At 36.2% G+C, this 25,826-nt stretch overlaps 2 protein-coding genes across 10 annotated transcripts; one reads left to right on the forward strand and one right to left on the reverse strand.

Moving 5' to 3' along the window:
* Positions 1–1,049: 1,049 nt before the first annotated feature.
* Positions 1,050–5,685, reverse strand: LOC112782790 (deoxyuridine 5'-triphosphate nucleotidohydrolase). 9 transcript variants are annotated; one of them, XM_072229513.1, is made up of 6 exons: positions 5,336–5,681; positions 4,799–4,889; positions 3,865–4,243; positions 1,746–2,070; positions 1,563–1,654; positions 1,050–1,470 (listed from the first exon to the last, which is right to left on the reverse strand). In XM_072229513.1, the coding sequence occupies exons 4-6, from the start codon at positions 1,943–1,945 to the stop codon at positions 1,226–1,228; spliced, it is 537 nt and encodes a 178-aa protein (XP_072085614.1). In that variant the 5' UTR covers positions 1,946–2,070; positions 3,865–4,243; positions 4,799–4,889; positions 5,336–5,681; the 3' UTR covers positions 1,050–1,225. The 9 variants fall into 9 exon arrangements, with proteins under 9 accessions (XP_072085614.1, XP_029152068.1, XP_072085613.1 ...); XM_029296235.2 differs by having other exon boundaries at positions 1,746–2,077; positions 5,336–5,668; XM_072229512.1 differs by having other exon boundaries at positions 1,746–2,077; positions 3,865–4,326; positions 5,336–5,654.
* A 1,765-nt stretch (positions 5,686–7,450) lies between these two features.
* LOC112782762 (protein VACUOLELESS1) lies at positions 7,451–16,008 on the forward strand. Its single transcript, XM_025825326.3, has 16 exons — positions 7,451–8,353; positions 8,939–9,229; positions 10,080–10,219; positions 10,377–10,482; positions 10,568–10,660; positions 10,759–10,848; positions 10,964–11,077; positions 11,238–11,345; positions 11,435–11,508; positions 12,823–12,877; positions 13,018–13,199; positions 13,428–13,557; positions 13,732–13,834; positions 14,430–14,527; positions 15,427–15,618; positions 15,790–16,008. Exons 1-15 carry the CDS (start codon positions 7,565–7,567, stop codon positions 15,589–15,591), a joined length of 2,538 nt encoding a protein of 845 aa, XP_025681111.1. The 5' UTR covers positions 7,451–7,564; the 3' UTR covers positions 15,592–15,618; positions 15,790–16,008.
* The last annotated feature ends 9,818 nt before the right edge of the window (positions 16,009–25,826 follow it).

The following is a 25,826-nucleotide window of genomic DNA, read 5'->3' on the forward strand; positions in this document are numbered from 1 at the left end:
CCCCACCCTAATTCTTCTCCTTCTCCTTCCCCCTCCCCAACACACTCCCCCCCCTTCCCCTTCCTGAATGCATTCTCCCCCCTCCCCAGCCCTAATCCTTCCCTCCTCCTCCCTAATCCTAATCCCCCATCTCCAACGCACTCCCCCCCCCCTCTTCAATCCAAAATCCCCCTTTCTGAACCCTAATCCCCTTCCTTTACCCCTTTGAATTCTAATCCCCTTCCCAACACAGTGTCTCACACTCTCAACTCTCTCTCCCTTTTGCCTTCACTACTGTCGCCTTCACTACTTGTATGTGCTTGCTGCTAGCCCCCGTCCCCTTTCCCATTCTTCCGTGTATCGAAGACGATGTCTCACTTCTGGCACTGCTTCCTCTCTCGCAAGTAGCTCCCTCTCGTGGTTCTCGTCACTCTTTACACTGCCTCCTTCCTTGCCATTCGGAACCGCTTCATTCGCCGTCCTACTTCAGATTCTCTTCTCTCCTTCTCGTGAATTTGCTGGTTTTGTTCTTTTTTAAAAAAAAATTGTTAAAATCATCTTGCATTCACCATTCCTTCTTCTTCCTTCTGCTAAATCGTGTGATTTTCTCCTTGTTAACATCGTTGAGAATTGCATGAGGAAAAAGTGTTTGATTTTGGAATGTGAAATGCCAAATCACAAAATTATTCAATATATATGGTTTTAATCTGAAATGCTAAATGGAATCTGCAAATCATTTTGAAAGGTTAGCGGAAATTGATGAATATATTAAAAGGGGTAAGAGAAGGGGATTAGGGTTCAGAAAGGGGGATTTTGGATTGAGGCGGGGGAAGTGCGTTGGAGATGGGGGATTAGGATTAGAGAGGGAGAGGGAAGGATTAGGGTTGGGGAGGGGGGAGAATACATTCAGGAAGGGGAAGGGGAGGGAGGGGGGGGGAGTGCGTTAGGGAGGGGGAAGGAGAAGGAGAAGAATTAGGGTGGGGAAGGGTATTTGCCTTGTCATCAAAACGCAATGGCCATTTCAGCACTGTGCTTGCCGGAAATGTGCTCCGGTGAACTCGTGGGTACGCTTGTCAAATTTTAAAATCTTTTAAGGACCATTTTGTCAATAACAATAGTGAAGTACCAAAATGTCAGCGTTTGAATCTTTCGGGTACTGATTTGGTCATTACCTCCGAAAAATAAAATATAAGCCCAGGAAAACAGAGAAATCTCAACTTAGAACCCCAAGCCCTAATTCCTAAATTCAAACATCGGTTGATCCAAACCCACCTTCACCCCTAACAGTTGAATCCAAATCCTCAACCTCAACAACATCAGGAGTCACAATCTTCTCCAAAATCAGCTGTGCAACTCTGTCACCAACCTTCACCTCAAAATCAACATCCGAATGGTTGAACAGTATCACCCCAACCGGTCCTCTGTAATCGGCGTCGATCACCCCTGCACCAACGTCAATCGAATGCTTCAACGCAAGACCTGATCGCGGAGCTGCAGAGAAACAAAAACCCCCAAAATCAGCACCAAAACCAATTTTGAAACCGTAACCCGAACAAAAACGAAGAAATTGGTAATTTAATCACCAATGCGCGCATAGGTGCCTTCTGGAATTGAAATGCTGAGATCAGTAGCCACCAGAGCCTTGCCTCTCGCCAGAATCTTCGTCTCCACAGCACTAACAGAAAAAAAAAAAAAAAAACAAAATTTTCAGCTTCGGTTTCTCTAACAGAGTAACTGTTTCAGTTTAACTTGAGAGAGAGAGGTACCTGGAGAGATCGTAACCAGCGGAGAGAGGAGAAGCCCTAGAGGGAAGAACGGCGTTGTCGGAGAGCTTCTTTACACGGAGGAGAGAAGCAAGGTTGGTGGAAATGTCAGCGTCTTGGTGGATCTTGAGGATCTCCGGGGAGGGCTCTTGGTTCTCGGCGACGATGGAGCCGTTGGTGGCGTGGGAGTCTGGTTGGGCCATGGTGAGAACAATGCGGTTGCAGAAATGAGGATAGTGGTGGTTAAGAAGCAAGGTTCTGTAAACCAGACCAGCCACCGAACCTCTCTAGTCACTGGTTTACTGATTTACTGGTCCAATCAGTTCAACTGTGGTCTAACAAAAAAAAAGCGTTTTATAATAAAATAATAAATAAATTATAAATAAATACTCTAAAACATAATTATAGTCTAATATAAATTTTAAAATGTCTTCCAAATACTACATCAGCCAAAATCTAATACAATCTTTAATTTCATAATTATTAACAATTTATCATTCATTAGTCATTATATCACTATTGAACTCATTAAGATAGTCACAAAAAAACAAAAAACAAATTCATTGAATTAAACAAACCAATAACAAATATTCCATCATCTACTCAACTAGTTAATTGAGTTAATTCAAATCATCTATTCCATATAACATAGCAATAAAGCACCCTCAGAAAAAGCATGCTGGAGAAATTGAATGCAAGTCAATCTGTATGGTGAATGCATCAAAATAGATGAAGATTTACGACAAGCCAACTTCAACCATATGTTCGTAAGTCATAGGAACACAATAATATTAACACAAGGCATCCCAATTATGACGACGGCTAGAAATGTGAACCTATTGCCATCAAATGGTGGTGTGTCTTAGATATAGGTAACAGAGTAGAATACCAAATGGCTCCTCATAAGCATGATAAGCTTTTAAAACTAGTAAACACAAGCATTGAATCTAACTCTCTACCAGCATAATAAGCTTTTAAAACATGAGATCACAAAATAAGATTAGTTATTGATGCACGGATGTCTGATATTTTTTTTAAAGGGAGTTTTGTTACGATTCATATCAAGATGTTGCCACTTGCCACAGAACAGTCACCAGAATTTTTCTGTACACACAATAGTTTCTAGTAACTGCAAAAATAAATAAATGAATAAACAAAATGCAAACATTAACTTCAAAATTATTCCTCAATTATACACCATGTTTATAACTGGTAATGAAAGCACAAATTACAGCCTCAAAACAGAAGCACAAAGAATAATCATAGGAAAAACCATCAGCATTCAAGTAGAATTCAACTAGTTTCATCTATGAAGAGAAAATGGAAGGGAAGAACAGAGAATTGGCTATGGATAGAGCTGGAACAAATGCTATGAAACCACCATAAAGATAAAAGTTTCCACGAGACAAACCTCCAAATGCAAATAAGAATCAGATTCTCAAAGGACAATAGCATCAAATCAAAATCCATTTCAACAATCAAGCCAGTGGAAGGTAAAGACCAAAAGCAAAAAAAGAAAAGGGTAATAGGACTTGGAAATCTTTTGCCAGAAACTGAAAGAAGATCAACCAAAATCATTTGACGTCCCGGAAACGTCCGCAGCAACACATCACTACACATAATAATCACAACCCACACTTGGGCAGTAACAATTAGCATAATTTCAGCATAATTTTAACAAAGCATAATAAACTTTTTCAAAGATTAACAATGAACACTTGGGCAATAGCAATGAGCATAATTTCAGCATAATTTTAACAAAGATTAATAAACTTTTTCAAAGATGAACAATGAGCATAATTTTAACAAAGATTAATAAACTTTTTCAAAGATTAACAATGAGGAGTAGCAACAAGCATAATTTCAGATAAATTATTTTCAATTTTCAGCACAGCACCAAAAAAAAAAAAAAAGCAACAACGCAGAGTCCAGCACAACTCAACACATCAAAACACAACACAACAGTAGCAATGAACAGAGCTGATCAAGTAATCATTCATCAATCTGAACAGCACTAGCAGCAGCAGAATCCTAAATCGACGAACAAAGAACCAAGAACGAAAATTTCAAAAAAAAAAAAAACAAAGCAACCAATATGAGTAGCACTAGCAGAATTGTAAACCTTCGTTCTGACTTCTGAGCAGTCTGAGCATAGGGGCAGAAGCGCACCAGAGACGGAGGCCAGGCGACGAGCACGACGGTGGTGGGTTGGAAGAAGCTGCGGCTGACAAACAAAGAGCAGACTCCAACACGCCGAGCTCGAGGAAGAAGCCGCGATTGGTGGGTTGGAAACTTCAAGCACCACGACCAGACAAAGACGGTGGTGCCTGAGCGCCCTGGACGGCGGCAGGAGAGCGACGGAGCAGACGAAGTCCAGGGACTGACGCTGAGCTCCAGGAAGGAGGTGCGATTGTTGAATGAAGACGGGCAGACGACCAGACAACGAAGGTGGTGCTTGAGCTCGATGGATGGCGGCAGTCCTTGCAGCGGTGGTGGAGAAGCTAGGGTTTCAGGCGTAGTTATCAGAACTGAACCGGTAATCAACCCGGCCATATGACCAGGTTGCCGGTTCAACCATGGGTCACTGATTTACCCGGTTGACCCGGTCATAATTAAAAATATATAAAATTATATAAATAAAATTAAAAACATGTGTTAAAACCTAAAATGCAAGTCTTTACAAAAATAATAATCAAATATCAATTCTCCGACATAACTAATGATGCAAAAAGAGATAATAATCTAGTCTCTAGAACAAAATACTTTTTCAATTCAAATGAACAAGAGTGGGCGAGAATATAACACAATCGGTAAATCAAGTCCAAGGGGTGATTTCAGAGTCAGCATTTATATCTTTATAGGACAAATTTGGAATTTGACCAACATTTCCCTCATTTTGATTTACATCTATATCTTTCATAGCATTGTTACTCAACTCAGCAACAAAAAATACAAAAGATTTACGGCAACAAAATATTTAGCTAATTGATTTTTTAAGCAACATAACAATAAATTCAAGGTTCAATGATAATAATCAGCAACAAATTCAACTCAACTCAGTGATGTTATCCGGCAACAAAATTCCACTCAATGATGTTATCCAGCAACAAAAAACTTTGCCCAGCGATATGCTCAGCAACAATTGAACTGAAGAAAACAAATTCAGCTCAACTCAGCAATGTTATCCAACAACAAAATTCAACTCAATAATGTTATCCAGCAACAAAAAACTTTGCGCAATGATATGTTCAGCAACAATTGAACTTACGAGTTACGACAGAAAATTCAGCTCAACTCAGCGATATTATCCAGCAACAAAATTCAACTCAATAATGTTATCCAGCAACAAAAAGCTTTGCTCAGTGATATGTTCAGCAACATTTCAACATACGACAATAAATTCATCTCATTCATAATTTGCAACATCAAATTCAACTATGATAATTTTCAAATCCCTAGTATTCAGCAAAACAAAATTAGCTAAATCATAATTTCAGCAACAAACTCAACTTTCAACAACAAATTCAAGATGTACTAATGATTTACAGCAATGAAATTGAAAGAGAAATAACAGGGCCGAAGCTGAAAATCACCTGCCCAGAAACCAACTCAGGGCGAAGGAAGCGTTGATGGCAGAAGCAGGAAGACGATCTTACGATGGTGACAGAGCGCGACAGAGCTTGCGACGGTGATAGAGCGCGACAAGCTTACGACGCTGACAGAGCGCGACGAGCTTGAGTCCGAAACGGCCGCGAGAGAAGCGAGATACCGGAGAGAGAGATGTCGTCGACGACACCAGCCGTGAGAGAGAGGTGAGACTCAGTAAGCTTGAGGGAGAGAGTGGCGAGAGAAGAGACTAGAGTCAGAGAGAAGAGAGAGGTGAGAGAGGTGGGTGATCATCCATTTGGGGTTAGGGCACCACGGAGGGAGGGGGTTGATAGTGAACGACGCCGTTTTCCAATTTTTTTTTAAATGACCCGGTCTGGGTTACATGAACCGGCCGGGTCAGTGTTTTACAAGTTCTGTCCGGGTCGAACCGGTTTTCACCGGATTCAAAACTTAAGCGGTTTGATGAGTGGTTCAGCCCGGCTGGGTCGAGTCGGGTTTAATAGTTATGGTTTCAGGTGGCAGCTCTTTAAAGTCTGAGTTGAAGAGGAGAAAAAAGGGTAGTTGGGTAAGGTTTTAAGGTTTTTTTCCCTATTAAACTTCAAACGACGTTGCTTAGGTAAAACCAGCAGGATTCCGGTTTAATCCGACCGACCAGTTCCTGACGGATTCAGCTGTTTATAAACAGCTTTTAAATTTGCGATTTTTCCTTCAAACCGAACCGCAAATATATCCGATTTACGATTGGATCGGTCCAACTGAACAGTTCGATTCAGTTTTTAGAACCATGTCTCAAAGGTGTGTACTTCTCCTCGCGTCGCCAGAAGATCACTGTGAAGTGTGAACATCCCTCTTCTACCACCGTGGACTCTTTGCCATCTCTGTTGCCATGAAACTACACTGGTTGATAATATAATAAATATAAACTAATTAGTTAATTATTAAAATAAAAAATAATTATTTTAATATAAAAATAAAAATAAAATTTTTTTAATTTTTTATTATGAAAAATATTAAAATTTTATATATTTATTTAATAATAATCGGATTATAATTTGTTAATTGTAATTTGTTAAATTTTAATTATTTTATATTTTCTATTTATACAAAATTAATTCTGCCGATTCAACTAATAATTTAGGGATGTCAATGGGGCAGGGCGGGAGCGGGGATGCCTCCCTACTCCCCATCCCCACCCCCAGATTTACTCCCCGTCCCCACCCCCATTCCCCGCCGTGGGGGAATATTGCTCCCCATCCCCATTCCCCACGGGGATCCCATTCCCCATCTATCTGATAGTTCTAACTAATTATTAATTTCCATATGAATAGAGGTGTAAATATCCATTCTATACAAAAATAACAAGATTTTATACAAAAAATCTAAACAACAAGATGGTGACTTCTTTCGAAATGACGCAACGGGGGACACAACGGAAAGCCAGAGGATAGAGAAGTGGACAAGGTGGGAGACACGGCAACAGAGAGGAGAATGGACACGACGACAAAGTTACGGAAAGGAACGCCGCAAATAGAGAGCACGATGCGGTGAGAATCATGGCACGGTGAGGTGTGACGATACGGTGAAAAGGAAGAGCGGCGAGAGGATGGCTGCAGAGGTTGGATGGAGTATGGACAACGTTAGAAATTTCTGAATTGAAGAAGAGTTATGCAAATAAGGATTAGGAGTTTTGGATTTCTATATATATATATATGTGTGTGTGTGTGTGTGTGAAATGACTAAAAAACATATATGAAAAATAAACTATTAAGAACAATTTAGTAAATTTATGAACTTCGGGGATTAGCGGGGATGGGCGCGGGGATCCCGAGTGCGGGTCCCCGCGTCTGCCTCGGGGAATTTTGTTCCCCGTCCCCATCCCCATGGAAAAAATTCCCCACAGTCGGATCCCCATTCGGGGCAGTCCCCGCAGGGATCCCCGCGTCTCGGGAGTTTTGCCATCCCTATAATAACTCATCAATTGAACTAATAAAGGAACTTATTCTATCACCAATTCAGTTATGAACTAATCTGGCTTTTTTTTTTTTTTTTCACTCCTACTCTAACTAAAAATACCTGTCAATATAAATTAAAATTGGTATCTGGTAGCTTTTCACATTCCAAAAAAGTACATGTCACGAGAAAGGCAGAAACTCTTCCTATAGCGGTATAGCCCGATAGCCCGCAACCTCCCCACTTTCACTCTCTCTCCCGCAATGGCCAACGTCTCAGTGGCCGCGGAGTGGCAGCTCCTCTACAACCGCTACTACCGCAAGCCAGAGCTCTACCCAATGAGGTGGAAACACGTGGACCTCGCCCGCCACAAGGTCGCTGCCGCCCCATTCGGCGGCCCTGTCGCCGTCATCCGTGACGACTCCAAGATCGTCCAGCTACACGCTGAGTCCGCCCTCCGCAAGCTCCGCCTCTTCAACTCCGCTGGTCATCCCCTCGCCGACGCCGTCTGGCGCCACCCGGGCGGCCGCCTCATCGGAATGTCTTGGACCGATGATCTCACCCTCGTCTGCGTCGTTCAAGACGGTACCATCTACCGTTACGACCTCCACGCCCAACTCGTCGAACCTAACATCTCCATGGGCAAGGAATGCTTCGAGCAGAACGTTGCCGATTGCGTTTTCTGGGGAAACGGCGTTGTCTGCATCACTGAGCAGAATCAGCTCTTCTGTATTCCCGATTTTCGGAACCCTAAGCCCGTCCCCCTCGCCGATCCGATGATCGAGGAGCCGCCGCGGTGCATCGCCGTGATCGAACCACAGTACACCATGTCTGGAAACGTCGAGGTGCTTCTCGGAGTTGCTGACGATCCTGTGGTGCTTGTTGTGGAGGAGGACGGCGTGCAGCGGCTCGGGGAGGGTTTGCTCCGGGGGCCGCTGCAGAAGATGGTTGTGTCCCGTGACGGCAAGTGGCTTGCTTCGTTCACGCACGATGGGAGGCTCTTGGTTACTACCTCGGACTTGACCGGCATCATCATCGAAAGGGAGTGCGAGGTAGTTCCTTTTTCCTCTTTAATAATTGGAATTCGTCGTTGATAATTGAAAGTTTGGAAGCATCAGCTTTTTCAACTACAATATGTGGTTCATAGTAGTTAATTTAGGGGGCATATGTGTCTTCGTCAAGCACTAACAAGAACTAATATGCAAGAGTAAGACTAATACACAAGGTAGATGCTTTTTCCCCCCTCCTGATTTGTATAAGTTTGACTGTTTACTGTTTTGTTGTGCTGTGATAGGTGGTTTTGAGCGTTGTGTAGTTTTGAGAATTGTGAATTTTGAAGCTGAAGTGTAGGGAAGTAGGAGGGTTACTTTTTGTTGGTTTTGTATTAACATTGATTTGCTTGTTATTCTCATTTTATTTTTGTAAATATTTGAGCATCATGATGCCGGAGAAGTGTGATTTTGTAAATGATGTAGAAATTAACAATAATTTTAAGCTTTCTAAAATGATAATGGTGCTATGTCTAGGTAACAGAAAAGAAGTGTATTGAATCTTTAATGAGTTATACGTAAACTTGTTAGGGTTGGAGCGGTAGCTTAATTGTGCCCTTGTCTCAATAATTGCTTTCATGTGTGCAGTCCTCTCTTCCTCCAGAGCAGATTGCTTGGTGTGGAATGGACGCTGTGCTGCTTTATTGGGATGATATGCTTTTAATGATGGGTCCCGATGGAGATCCGGTCCACTACTTCTATGATGAACCTATAATTCTTATACCTGAGTGTGATGGAGTGAGGATATTGTCCAACACGAGTATGGAATTTCTACAACGGGTTCCAGATTCCACTGTTTCAATCTTCACAATTGGAAGTACATCTCCTGCAGCTTTACTATATGATGCCTTGGATCATTTTGATAGACGAAGTGCAAAGGTAGGGGAATTTTCTTTGTGCTGTTCTTTTACTGTTGCATGATTAACTTCATCAGGATTCTTATTCACTCATTATATCCTAAGGTTTGCTTGTACCCGTAGCAAACATTTCTAGAATTGTGAGGTGCCATGTTTGCTTATTATGTGTTATTGCTCAAATTGAAATTTCTACTCAGTGCCTACTTAAGTTTTCGGATGCAAAATTTAGAGTACCATTATAAATAGGGAGTGGGGAAAGATTTCAGTCAGTTCAGAGAGTCTCTGTGTGTGTGTGTGTGTGTGTGTGTGTGTGTGTGTGTGTGTGTGTGTGTGTGTGTGTGAGAGAGAGAGAGAGAGAGAGAGAGAGAGAGAGAGAGAGAGAGAGAGAGAGAGAGAGAGAGAGAGAGAGAGAGAGGATTGTTAGTACAATTTACTTTTTCTGTAGAGCCCTATTTAAATTTTCATCAGATAAAACCATTAGTTTTATTTTATTTCATTCAACATATTATCTTTATAAAATCATTTTGAAGAATCTAACCAAGGAACTTAATTAATAATTAGTAGCTAAAGCAATTAATTTGTTGGTACTTGGAACCTATGAACTTATGATTGGACCTTGAGAAATTCATGAATGGCCACTTCTTACCAATACTTTATATCTGTTGAATTATCAATGTGTCCTACAAATATTCTTAATAAGCTTATGTTCTGTTGGGCATTGTGATTCTATTTCGTATGTTTCTGTAACATAAGCTAGATTGAATGCATATTCAAACTTATATTATATAATTTTATTTAAAGTGGGACTTAATTTGCAATATATTATGGAATCAAAATTAGTTCATGCTTCTGATCTTTTTATTATCCCCCAGGCAGATGAAAATTTGAGATTGATAAAACCATCCCTTCCCGAGGCAGTTGAAGCATGTGTTGATGCTTCAGGTCATGAATTTGATGTTTCACGCCAACGTACTCTATTAAGGGCTGCTAGCTATGGTCAAGCCTTTTGTAGGTGAGTTTGGTTTGGAATTTCTGTATTTACTGATAAAAATCTGATAAAAGGGAAGTTTTGTCAAATTGAATACACTGTTTTTCATTAAGATCTTAAGATGGATCAGCATATTTTCTGATATTTGCTCTCGGTAATGATATCCAGTTGACTTTGACAGTAATTTCCAACGTGATCGTATCCAAGAGATGTGTAAAATTCTACGAGTCTTGAATGCAGTTCGCAGCCCCGAGATCGGCATTCCTCTTAGCATTCAGCAGTATAAGGTTTCTAAGATTTACTTGCCTATTTCCCAATCTGATAAAGTTGCATTTGTTGACATTTTACTGAATATGCCTATTGTCATGTCAGTTGCTTTCACCATCTGTTCTGATTGGGCGGCTGATTAATGCTCACCGACATCTGCTTGCACTGCGGATATCAGAATATCTTGGAATGAATCAAGTAAGAGCATATACATTGTATTTTTTTTTCCTGAATAATAGGTTAATAGTCTTCTACTAGTATAGTAGTGAGTTTGATGTTTATATTGGTTCCTGTAGGAGGTGGTGATAATGCACTGGGCATGTTCAAAGATAACTGCTTCATTGTCTATTCCTGATGCAACACTTCTAGATATTCTGCTTGATAAGGTTGTTTCTCTTTTTCTTTTATTTTTTATTTCTATTTTTAGAAAATCATACTTCAAACATGTTATGTGCATTCTGTTTCCGGCAGCAATTATTAAATTGAATTATTTTCATTCAGTTAAAATTGTGCAAAGGTATATCGTATGCTGCAGTAGCTGCGCATGCTGACAAAAACGGCCGTCGAAAGTTAGCTGCTATGCTTGTTGATCATGAACCACGCTCTTCTAAACAGGTGGTATTCCAACTCTTGTTCTATCCCAATCAATGTTCAGTTATCTGGTTGTCAATCTTAAATATTTGGCTGATGTCTACTTTCTCCTTTGTTTTATCTAAGGAAATTTTACATGTCCCATTGGAGATTTACTTGTGTACTCATTAATTCTGTTGTTCAGGTTCCTCTCTTGTTAAGTATAGGAGAAGAAGATACGGCGTTGATGAAGGCAACTGAGAGTGGTGATATAGACCTTGTTTACCTGGTCCTCTTTCATATTTGGCAAAAGGTCTCAAAAGCAAAACATTATAATTTTCGTAATGTATATGAACAACATTGTTTGTCTCTCACTTACACATTCTTCTGTTGATGATGCAGAGGCAGTCATTAGAGTTCTTTGGAACAATACAGGCCAGACCATTAGCCCGTGACTTATTTATAACTTATGCACGGTAGGTGACCTAGAGCCATATTGAAGAAGGCAATACAATGTGGAATTATATTGAGGTTGCTAAGAACCCTTAACCAAATACCTAAAAAATAATAAATTAAAAATAAAAGATGCATATGATAAATGTGTTTTTTTTCCTAGCAGTCATTACATAGAAATGTGAGGCTTGGAATTTATCTAATGCATATGGAAAACTGTGCATTACAAAAATAACTAAGCCTTCAGAAAGCAATATGAATGGGGTCATGGCTTAGGACATAGGCCTAAGGTTTTTTTTTTTTGTTTAGTTTTTTGTTTTTTTTTAATGCTCTTCTAAGCTTAAAACAGTGTTCAAACAAGTTGGGCTAGTAAGACATCATGTTAGAGTTTGTTATAGTTTTAAATAAAAAATGATATGTATACACTGAAATCAGCTACCATATTTGTGTATACATGTGTTTTATAGAGTTCCAATGTGTATTTTGTATTCCAACATGTATTTTATATGGATGACTGATTTAGTGGTTGATTTTTAATGTACGCATAGCATGATTGAATTTAAATACTAAGGATATTTAGATTGCATGTGATTGTGTCCCTTGGGCATAACTTGGATGCAAATGCTACTTTCTTTTTCCCTTTGTATTTTATTTTAAAATACAAGTTTAAAGAAAAGATAATAGTATATTAAAAATTGGAACAAATAATAAGTGGATTTTCATAGAAGAAAAATAATAGCAGCATGTATACCATAGTTGCTGCTTTTCCATGCATTTTGGATGTTAAACCTTTACTGTTAATCATGTTTTTGTGAAGTTGAAGTGAGTAGAAGCTGTACATGACCAGTCCAACAATAACATATAGTTCACTCTGAATCTAAAATAGACTAGATGCACTATTCTCTATGTTGTTGTATGCCTAATAATTTATCTAGATTTTTATATCATATTCTATTTTTTCTTATTTTTCCTGTTAAATAATTAAAAAAAATAGTAATTGAGTGGAAGTTGCTGTCAATAAATTGTGGTTAATCATGGCTGTGTGCCATGACATGACTTGGTCCTAGGCCACAACTCTAGGATAATTCTTTTATTTTTTTAATTATTATTTAAAAAAAAAAAAACTACGAGACATGGTGAAATGTGATTGTTGAAGATATAACCTGATTAGCTTTTAGGACTATATTTGTTTCTAGACCAGGCATAATTGAACTTCTAAGATAATCAAATTAGAGACACATAAATTTAGATTAAAAATTATAATGATTTGAAGAGTGAAATATGTTCTGTTGAAATTTTATACTATTCTTGCATTGCTAACAATGTCACATTTTCAGGTGCTATAAACATGAATATTTGAAAGATTTCTTCCTATCAACTGGCCAACTTCAAGTATGTTTAGTTCAAAGAACTGCATAACCATAACATGCACAAAATATTAATTTGGTTGGATACATATGATTAAATGTCCAGTATTTTCCACAGTTGCATTCTAATGTCTCTTTTGTATTGGACTTGTGTGATCCATGTAGGATGTTGCATTTCTTCTGTGGAAAGAATCATGGGAATTTGTGAAAAATCCCATGGCAAGCAAGGGATCTCCACTTCATGGTCCACGGATAAAACTTATTGAAAAGGCCCAGAGTCTTTTTGCAGAAACCAAGGAACATGTCTTTGAATCAAAGGCTGCTGAAGAGCATGCAAAGCTGTTAAGGTATGATCAATAGCATCACATGATCATATAAGAAAAAGAAAATCAGTTCTAGCATTTGTTAGGCTCATGGTGCAGTTTGATGTGATATATCCTTGTATGTATGAATGAGTTAATATTTGAACTTTGGCACTGGATATAAACTATAAAGTGCTTATTGGATATATATATATGCCATGCAATCAAGCAGAGAGTTATGACACATTGACACTGGCACTTTTGCCATTGCAGAATTCAGCATGAACTTGAAGTGACTACAAAGCAGGCCATTTTTGTAGATTCAAGTATAAGTGATACAATCCGAACTTGTATTGTCTTGGGAAATCATCGAGCTGCAATGAGGGTGAAAACAGAATTTAAGGTCAGTAATTTTAAGTTGACCCTTACTTATGGAACTTGAATAAAAAGAATGGTGCAATTTCTGTCTGTCCCAAAATAATTTCCAGAAAATTTTGAAGTAGGAACACTCCGTCTTTTCAATGGTTCTACATTGGTTCTTGAGGCACAATTTAAGGCGTGTAATTAATTACTTCAGGTGTCTGAGAAGAGATGGTATTGGCTGAAAGTTTTTGCTTTGGCTACAATCAAGGATTGGGTCGCCCTAGAAAAATTTTCAAAGGAGAAGAGACCTCCCATTGGTAAGTTTATTAACTTAAAATCTATTTGAAATTAAGATTACATCATTCCTTGAAAATTTGATTATCTTCATTATAAGTATTTCTTGTTGAAACTGAAAGGCTTGAGTGGGTATGATAGTTGCTTTTAGGAGGATATCTTATCTGTTTTCAGTTTAATCTTTTCTTACTTTAATGAAATTTTATCCATCTATTGAAAATGAAAATACCTTGTCCATCATTAAGTTTTTTCTTTAGAGAGTTCCTGCTGCTGTTTTAATTTTTGGTTCGGATCTATAATAAGAAAACCTGTGCTGATAATGACTGGGTAATATGAGAGAATTTTAGATGGTTATACCATTATATAAGTAATGTAAGAAACTCCTATTAAGAACTGGTGTTTAGACCTGGAGTGTATCCAGTTGAATTGCTCTTAGAGGCACGTATGCATTCAGCTGATTTTCAACCGTGTTTCTTTAATAAGTTGCCGTACTTGTTAATCAAGCGTGTTGATTCCTTACTAAAGTGTTCCTTACATAGAAATGGTGTTTTGCTTGATTTAGCTACTTCCTGGTAGCACTCCAAAGTTTTTAAGACCTACATGTTTTGACATTTATAGGTTATAGGCCATTTGTTGAGGCATGCATTGAAGCAGATGAAAAGGCAGAGGCTATTAAATATATCCCAAAACTCGCAGACCCTCGAGAAAGAGCCGAGGTAAGCTTGCTTAATTGTTCTTTTGGGTATTAGGTTGGCCTAAGATCCATGTCTCCAGAAACAATCCCGCTATGTAACCAATAAGAATTCTGCCAACTTCTGCCAACTCTTGTTTATGACTGTGTTTAATGGAAGTGTCTAATAGAAATGTCTTTTTTATAGCTGTGTCTAACAGAGGTGTCTTTGTGGATGTGTCTCCTTATACATATCAATGCTAATTGTAATTAAAATATAATAATTAATTATTGTTGGCAATAAGTTGGCAGATAGTATATTAATACTCTATATTTTTCCCTCCAGAAAATGGGGCTGACAGCGAGTGAGGCTTAGCTCAAGTTTGAGCTTTATTCCCACCATGTTTTTTAAATTTAAGTATAATTTTGCTTTGTTGAAATGGAATTGAGTTTAGTAGCATGACAATTGTACTGCTTCGAATGTTATGTGTGGGAACTTTTAGATGAAGGAATGAAGTTCTCATTAATGAAATGTAAGAGAAAGGTGAGGAGTTGAGTGAAATATTATTACTTGTTTGATTTTTTTGAGTGAGTAGAATGGTGTATAGATTTTATTTTCCACTTTTCTCCTACAAGAAAAAAAAATCAAAAGGAAGGATAAAACAGTAAACATAACAGCATATAGTATGTGACCATCCTTGATCTTCCTCGGTTTTCCACTCTTCCCATGGAAAACAATTCCAAACACTTTGGCCCGAGTCCTTTCCATTCCTTCGTTCCATTTTTTCTGTCCACTGAAGTTCCATTTGATCTTCGTTCCCTGTAACTGTAACATTTGAGGGGAAAAAAAGGCCCTTGTTGTAAGATGAATATATGTAAATTTGCTTGGTTGTAAAAATGCTTATTTCAGCTTCTTCTAACTTCCTTCATCTAATGTTTTGACAGTCCTATGCTCGAATTGGCTTGGTCAAGGAAGCTGCCGATGCAGCTTCGCAGGCAAAAGATGGCGAATTGCTCGGTCGGTTGAAACTAACGTTTGCACAAAATGCAGCAGCGTCATCGATATTTGATACTCTCCGCGATCGGTTGTCCTTCCCAGGTGCTTCGTGAGGCCTTGTCCCCTGGGTTTTTGCTTACGTGAGTGTTTCCGTACACTAATTGCCCTTGTTTATTTTATTTTATTTTTTTATATTTATCGTGTATATTGTCTTAAAAATTGTATCTTATCTGTCAATAGTTGAGAGTAATGTGTTCAAATGGTTTCTGCTTTTTATTTTTTATTTTTTATTTTTTCAACTTTGTTTTTAGATGTCAAGGTGCCATTCGCGGTGTGTGTGTATTATATTGCGGGATCGTCAATGTACTTGTGTCATACAGTGTCTGATGAGTAGTGAGTAGTGAGTAGTGACCAGAGATAAGTGTGTTGACCATTGCAAAGACTTTGTTAGGTATTATATTTCGTCCTAATAATGACCACATTTCCTGTTCAATTATCAGCATATTGGTCAATGTAAATTCTTTTGTAAACCTGCCTTCTCTTTGGTTTTGGTTACGAAATCCAGCCAGCAATAACTTTCTATCCAAAGGAAAAAGGGGTCCTAGGATCGCTTGTTTACTTGACAGAAACAACACGACTAAGTTTAAAAAGAAACATTTCAATTCATTCCAAAGGCAGCTAATTATGTGAATTTGTATTAAAAAAATGGAATGATCCTGTTTATTTATTGATAGAAAAAATCAGCCAGTTATTATGAAATATTATTTACTTTGATAAATAAAATTATTTGACATTAATCTTTTTTTTTTTTGGGGGCCATACAATTCGCACACACATTCACACTCAACACACACTCTATTAAGGCTTCATGCACCGTCTCTAGTGAGGCTTAATCCAGATGCAGCACATTTGAGGCATGATGATGGACATAATTATTTAAACCTTTGCTAATTTAGACATTTGAGTCTCTTATAGCTGCTCTCGAACCATCGTGTCAAAGCTGACGTGAAGGCACCCCAAACGCCCTAACATCCACATCCGACCTCTTCACAAAGTCCAACTACACATCAATCTATTTTAGGTACACTTGGAAGTTGGAACATTGGCACCATGGCCAAAGACTTGGAGCTCAACCCTTGATAATGGTAGAGGATCCACACCAAGACGGATGCATGATGTCTGATTCAAGATCGCAAACTAGAGACCACCACAACGATGATTGAACACTCTTTGTTTACCATAACTCCTCGAAGGACAAAGGGGAACGTGGTGGGTATAAAGTGGTTTCTTAGATTCACATCATAGAAGGATCTGGAAATCAAAATGCTGTAGAAATCATGGGGACTCTTCCATGGTCATCAAGGTCGGTTCGAGCAACTAGAAATCGAGCTAGAACAACAAAAAAAATTAGAGAGACAACTCCGAAGAGAATAGATAAAAGAGATGGAAGATAAATTGAGAAAGTTAGAAGTCGAGCTAAGAGGGAGAGGAGGTCAGGAAGAGAGGGATCTGATGTTCTTGAGAAGCGATGACCCGTTCTCTGAAGGGATCATGCACCCAAAGGTCCCTATAAATTCTAAGAGCCTAGACATGGATCTTTATGATGGTTCAACGGACCCGTGATATCATCTCAACAACTTCAAGAGTCGAATGTACCTAGTCGACACATTCGATGCGATTCGATGCAAGGCATTCTCGACTACTTTGACCAAAGCCACGACAAAGTGGTTTGATAGTTTTTCCCTCAAGTTGGTAACTTAGTTTGAAGAATTGGCTAAGAATTTTTTTTACTCATTTTTCAATACAGAAAGACAAAACTAAGCATGCTCCGAACTTGCTTAGAGTAAAACAGGAGAGTAATGAGTCATTGAGAGCCTACACAGAGAGGTTTAACAAAGCATGCCTCGAGAATCAAAGTCCCCCAACATACAGAAGCAGCCATCATGGAGCTGGTTAACGACTTCCGAGATAGTCTATTCTCGTAATCAATATCCAAGAGGGATCCAACTTCTTTGGTTAAAGTTTAAGATAGGACGGAGAAATACATTAACTTGGAGGAGACTGGACAGTTGAGGAGGCCTCATCAAAACAAAGACAAAGAGCAAAGGAAGAATGACAACTACCCAGGTCGGACCAAAAGGTACCATTTTTATACACCACTAAGCGTATCCCTAGTTGACGTTTATAGGTCAAAAGTCCTAGAGACAGAGAGCCCCAACGACCTCACCTGGAGAGAAAATTAGAAGTACAAATCCGGAAGATTCCTGAGCAAACCACTAGTACAGGAGTTGAACTCCATGAGGAACTCAAGCACAATCTCATCCAACTTCTTCAGTGTGATCTCTTTGCATATCACCAGAATTAATGTGTTGTCCATCTGACCTGGCTCCAAGTCAGTCCAACAAAGAAGAATAAGATTGAGTGAAGCAAAAGCTCCAGTAGTGGAGGAATAAGTAAAGTCCTTACTTGAAGTTGACTTCATAAACAAAGTAAAATATCCATTATGGTTGGGCAATGTGATTTTAATCAAGAAACAAAATGAAAAACGGAGGATGTGTGTCAATTATACTAACTTAAATAAGGTATGTCCCGAAAATCCTTATCCATTACCGGTATTGATGCTCTAGTGGATGCTGCATGCATCAGGTTATAATTTTTGTCCTTCATGGATGCATACTTAATATATAATTAAATACCAATTCATGCTCCAAATCAAGAGATGACGTCTACATTAACTCGGAAATAATCTAATTTCAAAACTAAAATAACCCAATTTCAAAATTAATTAAACCTTAACCAACTAACTAACTGAGATAAATTATACCATCGAACCATATTATCCTAATTAACCTAAATTATCCTAAATTTTTTAAATATATAAAAATTACCTAATCTAACATAAATATAAATTTATCAAAAAAATTCAAAATCCTAATTTTTAACGATCTAATTCTTAGCATGTCATGACCAATACTAGTCGTCAGGTGTTAATATTCAGTTGGCTTATGAGACTCTAGAATCTGTAGTACGTGTTTAGATATAAGCCTGTTGATAAACTCCATTTTATAATGTTATTTTGTGCTAAAAAGTGTGGAGTTTATGAATTAATTTGTGCACTTTTTGACATTTTTAGAGATGTTTGTGTATATTTCTCTTATTAAATTTTATGGTTAAAATCATGCTTTCTAGGATTAAAATTTGCTAATTTTATTCCACATGATACCGTTGTATTCTTGTGTAATATATTTTAGGTTTTAGAGGTATTATTAGTCTCAAGGATTGAAGAAAGTATGAGCAATGAGAGAATTGCATGAAGAAAATAAATGATGTCTACAAATACAAAAATGTGTACGCATCATCAGATGTACACACATGATTTGTACATACATGCCACTTCATGCGTACGCATTATTGGATGCATGTGATTTATTAAAAATTGCACATTAGAGTCACGTTTTGGACCAAAAAATGCCCCAAGCACTAGATTTTTGAAGCATTTAAGTGAAAAATATAAGAAAAAACATCAAGTAATTTTTAGGTTTAATTTTTTTAGTATGTATTAGCATAATTCTAAAGAGAGAAGTTTCAACTTTTCTCTAGAGTTTTTAGAATTTCTCATAAAATTCTCTCTAGTTTTAGTTCCTAATATTGTTAAATTTTAGTTTTATTTATATTTTTTTGTTCCACTATCTTATTTTAATAGAATTCTCTTGTTAATTTCTTGTTTATATTATTTAGTTTATGAATTCTTATTGAATTTATTTTTTCATGCATGAATTTGATGTTCTATATTTTATTATTGCTTACTTGAGTTGATATTATTGAATTCTTATAGTGGGTAGTTGTAACTTTTATTAATTTTTACAATTTATGATGCTTTATGTTTATGTATACCAAGTTTTGATGAAATGTCTCACTTATTTATAGAGTAGATTTTCATTCTTGGTTCGCAATGAGTTATAACTCAAATGGCATAGTCTCCTCATACTTATCTAAGAGGTCGCGGGTTCGAGTCTCCCTATCTTTGGTAAAAAAAAAAAAAAAGATTTTCATTCTTGGCTTGGATTAGAAACTTGAGTAATCTTGAATTACTAATATCCAAGTTGATTAATAATTATAGATGTTAATTAATCTTGTTTCTACTAACACTAACCTTTGAATAAATTCATTCAATTAGTAAGTTGGCTAAGACATGTGTATTAAAATTAATTAAGCCTAATTGACTTTTCTCAATTCATAGAGGTTAACGAATTGAGTTTGTTCTTTGTAATTATCATGTTGTAATTAGTAATAAGGATAGTGATCCTTAACCTTCAACCATTGATAAGATCTTTTTAGAACTTGAATTTACTCTCTTTTCCAAGTTAATTGTCTTAATTACCTTAGTTTAATTTGTCTTGCCGTTTATTGCTCCTTAATTTTTTGCTATTTCAATTCACGTTAATTGTGATCAAATCTCTAATTTTTTCATAGCCAATGATTATGCACTATATTGTAATTCCAAGAGAGAACAACTCATGATTAAACTCTCGGTTATTATTTTGAATTTGTAAAATCTTTTTAAACCAAACTTTGAAAGTGTTAATTGTTGATTTTTAACTTAAAAAATTTTAAACCGGTATTTAGTACTCATCACCTGTTACGCTTGTCCAAATTGCGTAAATTAGTCAAGTTTTATAAATTTGTGTTTGAGATTAAAAACATATATAAATAAAATCATACATCGATATAGCAGAATATATAATAAAAACATATATCATACATGAGTGTCTCAAGAGCTCAATTTGTATATCACCATAGAGAATACAAGTCATAGCAAATAGATCAGACCCAGATACATATCGTCCAGAAACTAGTACATATTAAGCTTATATACATATATTACATACAACACCCCAGGACCTGACCCAAATAGGAGCCCCTAATCTAGAACTCAAGCTAGCTAATGATAGTAAAAGCCTTAACCATCAGAAAATACTATTAAAAAAAAGAGTAAAAAATATCTAGCGTCTAGAGTTAGGATCATCGATAGGTGTCATAAAATAAATCCCTGCCTGATGACATCTCACAGGTGGCCTTGGCCAAGGACCCCGACTCTCCACCTTCCCCAACTACACTCTCCTCAGATAAACTAGAAGCTAAATCTGTTGCCATCTGATCCTCCCATCCAGGTATCTCTTCAAAAGGATCCTCCTCCATTGAAGAATTGGTTAGAAAGTTGTTAGCCACGACTGGAGCAAGTGCCTCCCCAAGGGGTCCAAACTGCTTTATCTAAGGATCAACTGGCTGAGGGTCTGGCTAAGGTTCATGTAGCATGGCTGGCTGCAAATCAGGCTCAAACCACTGAGGTGAGTTAGGATGAAACAATGGTGGGAATTCAGGTATATGATCCACCTTAAATAGAGGCTAAGGTGGAAACAGATAATGTGCACCTCCGTGATGTAATTCGGCAAGAAGGAAATTATAGGGCCTGTTTGGGTCAAATTCCGGACTAAATAACGGGTGTAAAAATGGACGGTCATGAAATATATATATACGAATACAAGGCTCTCCCTAGATGACGGTACTACCCCAAATTGTGTCCTCTTAGGTGAATATATCTAGAATTTGAAAGAATATAACTCCCGAACCCATCTATAAGAACGGTGAATATAAGGGAATGAGAACCTAAGGTTCCCAACAGGGTATAACGAGGGAAGGTCGAGGTAGTCTAGTACTTTAATCTAGAGTTTATATTGTTATAGTCTTAACTTTAGACAATCATATACAGTACACAAGTATAAAACAATAACAGTAAAGAAAACAACAATCATAAACACACACAATCACGAGTCATAGAGAAAATATAGCAAACAATCATGATGCATGTCTATCCCTATTGCAAGCTATGAGCTCACACGTCGGTTTACTACCCGTAACCCAACGTTACTTGGGACTAAGTCCAAATATGACTTCTCAACTATATACACTTAGCATACGTGCCTCACTAGCGGAATCATGTACATTCAGGACATTTGTCAATCATCTTAGAGCTTGACACCACAATAAGCTCCCAGTTAAGAAACGGTTTTCAACATACAGGTGAGTATCCCCACATCATCCAATACTGGCTAGGCATGATGAAACCTCCACTCCTAAGCGTTATAAGTTCATAAGCATCTTGGGACTTTATAATTTTGTTTTATAATTTCTTAAGGCATTTCTGTTTAACTTTCTATTTTCTTCTCTAAGTGATCCTTTTTTCCTTAATCATTTCATATAACAATCAACAATGTCCTTTTTATCTCTAAAGAAACCTTTTATCCTTAGTCTTTTACATATTGATTTTTGTCCTTTAATATTTCTTAAAAGATTTTTATGCCATTTTTCTTCATATTTATCTTTTTACCCTTGGTATTTTGCTCTTTAACATTCAATTCTTACTATATTATCCTCACATTTTTTTAGAATTACTATTTTACCCTTAGTACTTTTATTTTTACTATTTTAACTTTATATTTTACTGAAATAACTATTCTACTCCTTTGTTTTTAGATTTACTTATTTTAACCTTATCTTTTGCTAAAAGAATAATTTTACCCCTTATACCTTCTAAGTTACTAATTTACCCTTAAATCTTTTCTTTAATGATAAATTTATCCTTTATTAGTCTAAATTATTATTTTACCCTTATTCTTTTATCTTTATCCTAGTATTTTATTATATTTATAAGTTTATCCCTAAATTTTACTAAAATTATTATTTATACCCAAAATTTTATCTTAATTATATTTTTTACTTGAATCTTTCATATAATTATGGTTTTACCCGAATCTATATTCATCTTTTTATTTTTATACCTAATCTCTTATTATTTACACTTTTAACCCACTCTTTACTCTAAATTACCTAATGATCATATTTGGTGCATCATACAAATTTTATATTTCTCAAAATCTTTTGTTTATGACACTTTTAGCCTCTTTTACTCACTTTTCTTGAATTCTTTCAAACTTTTACACACTTAACTTTAATGAACATCACTTTTTCAGTTTTTTTTACTTGATTTCTAATTTTTATAAAATTATAATTTAGCCCCAAGAGCTTCATTACCATATATATATATATATATATATATATATATATATATATATATATATACACATCCAAAATTCATACTAAGTACTTATAAAGGATATCAATGACTCATTCATCATTCAATTATCAACATAAATATAAATAGGTGAGTTCTGCGGTGACTTGTTGTTCAATGACTAAGGGTGGCTTTCTTTTGACCATCCAATGGTATAGAGACACGTGCAGCAAGCAATCAAATGAAAGAGTGCACTAACTTTCGGTCAAAACTAGCAGTTAGTGCTAAGTAGAGTAACATTAATAGTTTACTGCAGGGGCATAGGTGAGACTTTGGGTTCCAAAAATTTGACATGGGCCAAAGTTTGAGTCGGACAAAAACATATAATTGAAAAACTTGTTGGATGTAGTCTAATTTATAAATTATTTTATTTAATATTTAATAATAATTATTAAAATAATGATATAATTTTAAATGTAATAAATATATATTTATAGATGTATAATAAAATAATTGATTAAATTAAAATTTTTTAATATTAAAATTTTTTGTTATCATAAACCATAAATAATCTTAAATTTTAATTTAATTGGTTTAAAAAATTTATATTTGTAAAATTCAATAATAATCAAGACACTTCGGACAATGCGCACGCTTTTGCAATAATGAAATATTGGCTAAAACCAAAAGCGTGCGTATTGTCTGAAAAGTCTTGATTATTGAAATTTACAAAAACAAAATTTTCAAACCAATTAAATTAAAATTTAAGATTACTTATACTTTATGATAACAAAAAATCTTTAATATTAGAAAACTTTAATTTAATCAATTATTTTATTATACATCTATAATTACATATTTGTTATATTTAAATTATATAATTATTTTAATAATAATTAATAAATATTAAATAAAATAATCTATAATTATTTATATTAAACTAATTTTTATTGTTTTCTAAATATTATTGATATAATTAATACTGCTACGTAATTTGTCTCTTTAAAAGCAACGAAAGGTTCTTTTAAATTTTTTCTCACTCAAGTTTTAGCTTCTAATACAATAAACAAATTCTTATTCTCAAAAAAATACTTTAAATTTTAAAATTACAACAATGAATTATTTTTTTTCAATTGAATCTAATTACTTAAATTAATATAACTAAATTTTATTCTCAAACTTTTTTTATGGTTTTCATTTCATACCTTAATCATGCTGCACAGAATCTATAATTAATTTGAGTCAGCAAGTCAATAATGGGATATCATTCTTAAAGCTTATCCTAATTTAACATAACAAAAATTTATTGAATGATTTTTTTTTCTTTTCTTTTTCCTTTTCTTTTTAAATCAGACATATAAGAATCACTTTTATCCTCGTTTTTTGATTTCGTCTACAACGGAATTCATAATTTGCCTCTTCTTTTGGGCTATAAAGAATTTTTTGGATATCCAGCTAATTTTTCAACTATATTTTTTTGTACCCAAACTTTGACCTATATCAAAATCCCGCTCATGTCCCTGGAGTAAATATTTAATGTTCCCGCACTTAGCAGTTAGCACTCATTGCTAGTTTTGGCTAAAAGTTGATGCACTCTTTTGTTTGACTGTCTACTGTACATGTGCCCCTATATCATTGGATAGTCAAAAGAAAGTCACTCTTAGCCACCAAACAACAAGCCACCACAGAAGTCACCATATAAATATTCATAGTCATCAATAATCATCAAATCATCATGAAAACATCAATAAGAGTGTATTAATCATATATGGGTCATTCTAACTATTCTAACCCTCACCTTGTTAATTCTTCCAAATCACTTTAATCCTTGTGGTCACCAAAACCTCTTAAATGAAAATCAACACGACTTTTAATCACTATAAAGCCTTATGGCCGAATGGTCATGGAGGGAAAAGAGAAAGATTTCTCACCCTTTAGAGATTGAAATTTGGTGTGAAATTTTTTTGAGGTTCCTAAGATTTGTATCATGAACAAACAACATCAACAACAATTTCTTGTTCCTTAGGAAAATGTGACTGAATAGGAAAGAAAGAGAAAAAGAAATTCTTCTCACCTTGAGCTTAAGATTGATGTTCTTTTTACTCTTTTAGAAGCTCTTAGAGATGATTTTATATATAAGAAAAAAAAACAAACATAATTCCATAGAGTGACATGGATAATCGAATTTATGAAGAAAAGAAAAGAGAAATTTTCTTCACCAACCTTTAAAATTTTGATATGAGAATGGAGAAGACGAGACTGTTGGGAATAAGACACCATTCCCCCTTGAGAAAACACCTTTGACAGAGAAATAAAATAGACACAATCACAACACAAGAATTTAACATGGAAACTCCAATCACCGGAGAAAAAACTACGGCCGTTGTCAAATGACAACCAGAGAATATCACTATGTGAAAATTGTTACAGCACATAGACTTCTTTTTCTCTAACACCGGCACCCCAGTACACCCACACTCTCTCAAAGCAAATATCTAACTACACCTCACAACACTCTCTAAACAAAGAGTACAGATAAAAAGAACAATCAGATACAAGTTTAAAGTGTTTTTGACTGGTGCAAAAACAAATGGAGAACTTAGCCTCATATTTATAGCTTAAGCCACCCACTCCATTTGCTATCCTAAGTAATGTGGGACTAATTCAACCAAATCCTAACAATCCCCACCTTGATTGAAATAGTCACACATCTTCAGCTTCCATTGTCAACACCGACAATTCTTTGCTGCCATTATCTATACCGACAATCATAGTTCAAAGAACTATCATACTCCACCATGAAAGTATACTCACTTGGAATTAGACCACTCCAAGCATTTCGCCTTGGTATAGAGCGAAACCTTGCTGAAAATTCATGGTGCAACTTCCAAATTGGCTTTTCCTGGAAGTTCTTCAGCCATCGACCTAACTCCGCCACACACCTTGCATCTCAACGCCAACCAATGCCCGTGTGCAATTGTGGACCCGATTGCCACAACTTATCCTTATCCATGGCAGTGCGGCAATACCATGAGGATACTTCTTGTCTTCTAGAGAACATCATCTTCTCTCATAGAGAGAGCAATATTGCAAGTATCAGATTGAGAGTCTTTTTCTGAAACCGCATTACCTGGACAATTTCTCTTTACATGCCCAGGCTTTCCACATTTCCAGCATGTTACACTCCTTCCACGATTTTCTTTTCCATAATTGTCACTTCTAGCTACAAGCGCCAAATCTGATGAAGTGTTACCCTCATTTTTCATTCTTCTTTCT

Source organism: Arachis hypogaea, chromosome 20, assembly GCF_003086295.3.
Source record: "Arachis hypogaea cultivar Tifrunner chromosome 20, arahy.Tifrunner.gnm2.J5K5, whole genome shotgun sequence".
In the NCBI taxonomy this organism is placed as follows: domain Eukaryota; kingdom Viridiplantae; phylum Streptophyta; class Magnoliopsida; order Fabales; family Fabaceae; genus Arachis; species Arachis hypogaea.

Coding starts and splice junctions, on each gene's coding strand:
- LOC112782790 (XM_025825389.3), bottom strand. CDS start 1,945: ATGGCCCAACCAGACTCCCACGCCACCAACGGCTCCATCGTCGCCGAG. Junction 1,655..1,745: donor GCTGGTTACGATCTCTCCAG/GTACCTCTCTCT, acceptor TTTTTCTGTTAG/TGCTGTGGAGACGAAGATTC. Junction 1,471..1,562: donor AGGCACCTATGCGCGCATTG/GTGATTAAATTA, acceptor GTTTCTCTGCAG/CTCCGCGATCAGGTCTTGCG.
- LOC112782762 (XM_025825326.3), top strand. CDS start 7,565: ATGGCCAACGTCTCAGTGGCCGCGGAGTGGCAGCTCCTCTACAACCGC. Junction 8,354..8,938: donor TCATCGAAAGGGAGTGCGAG/GTAGTTCCTTTT, acceptor TCATGTGTGCAG/TCCTCTCTTCCTCCAGAGCA. Junction 10,483..10,567: donor TTAGCATTCAGCAGTATAAG/GTTTCTAAGATT, acceptor TTGTCATGTCAG/TTGCTTTCACCATCTGTTCT.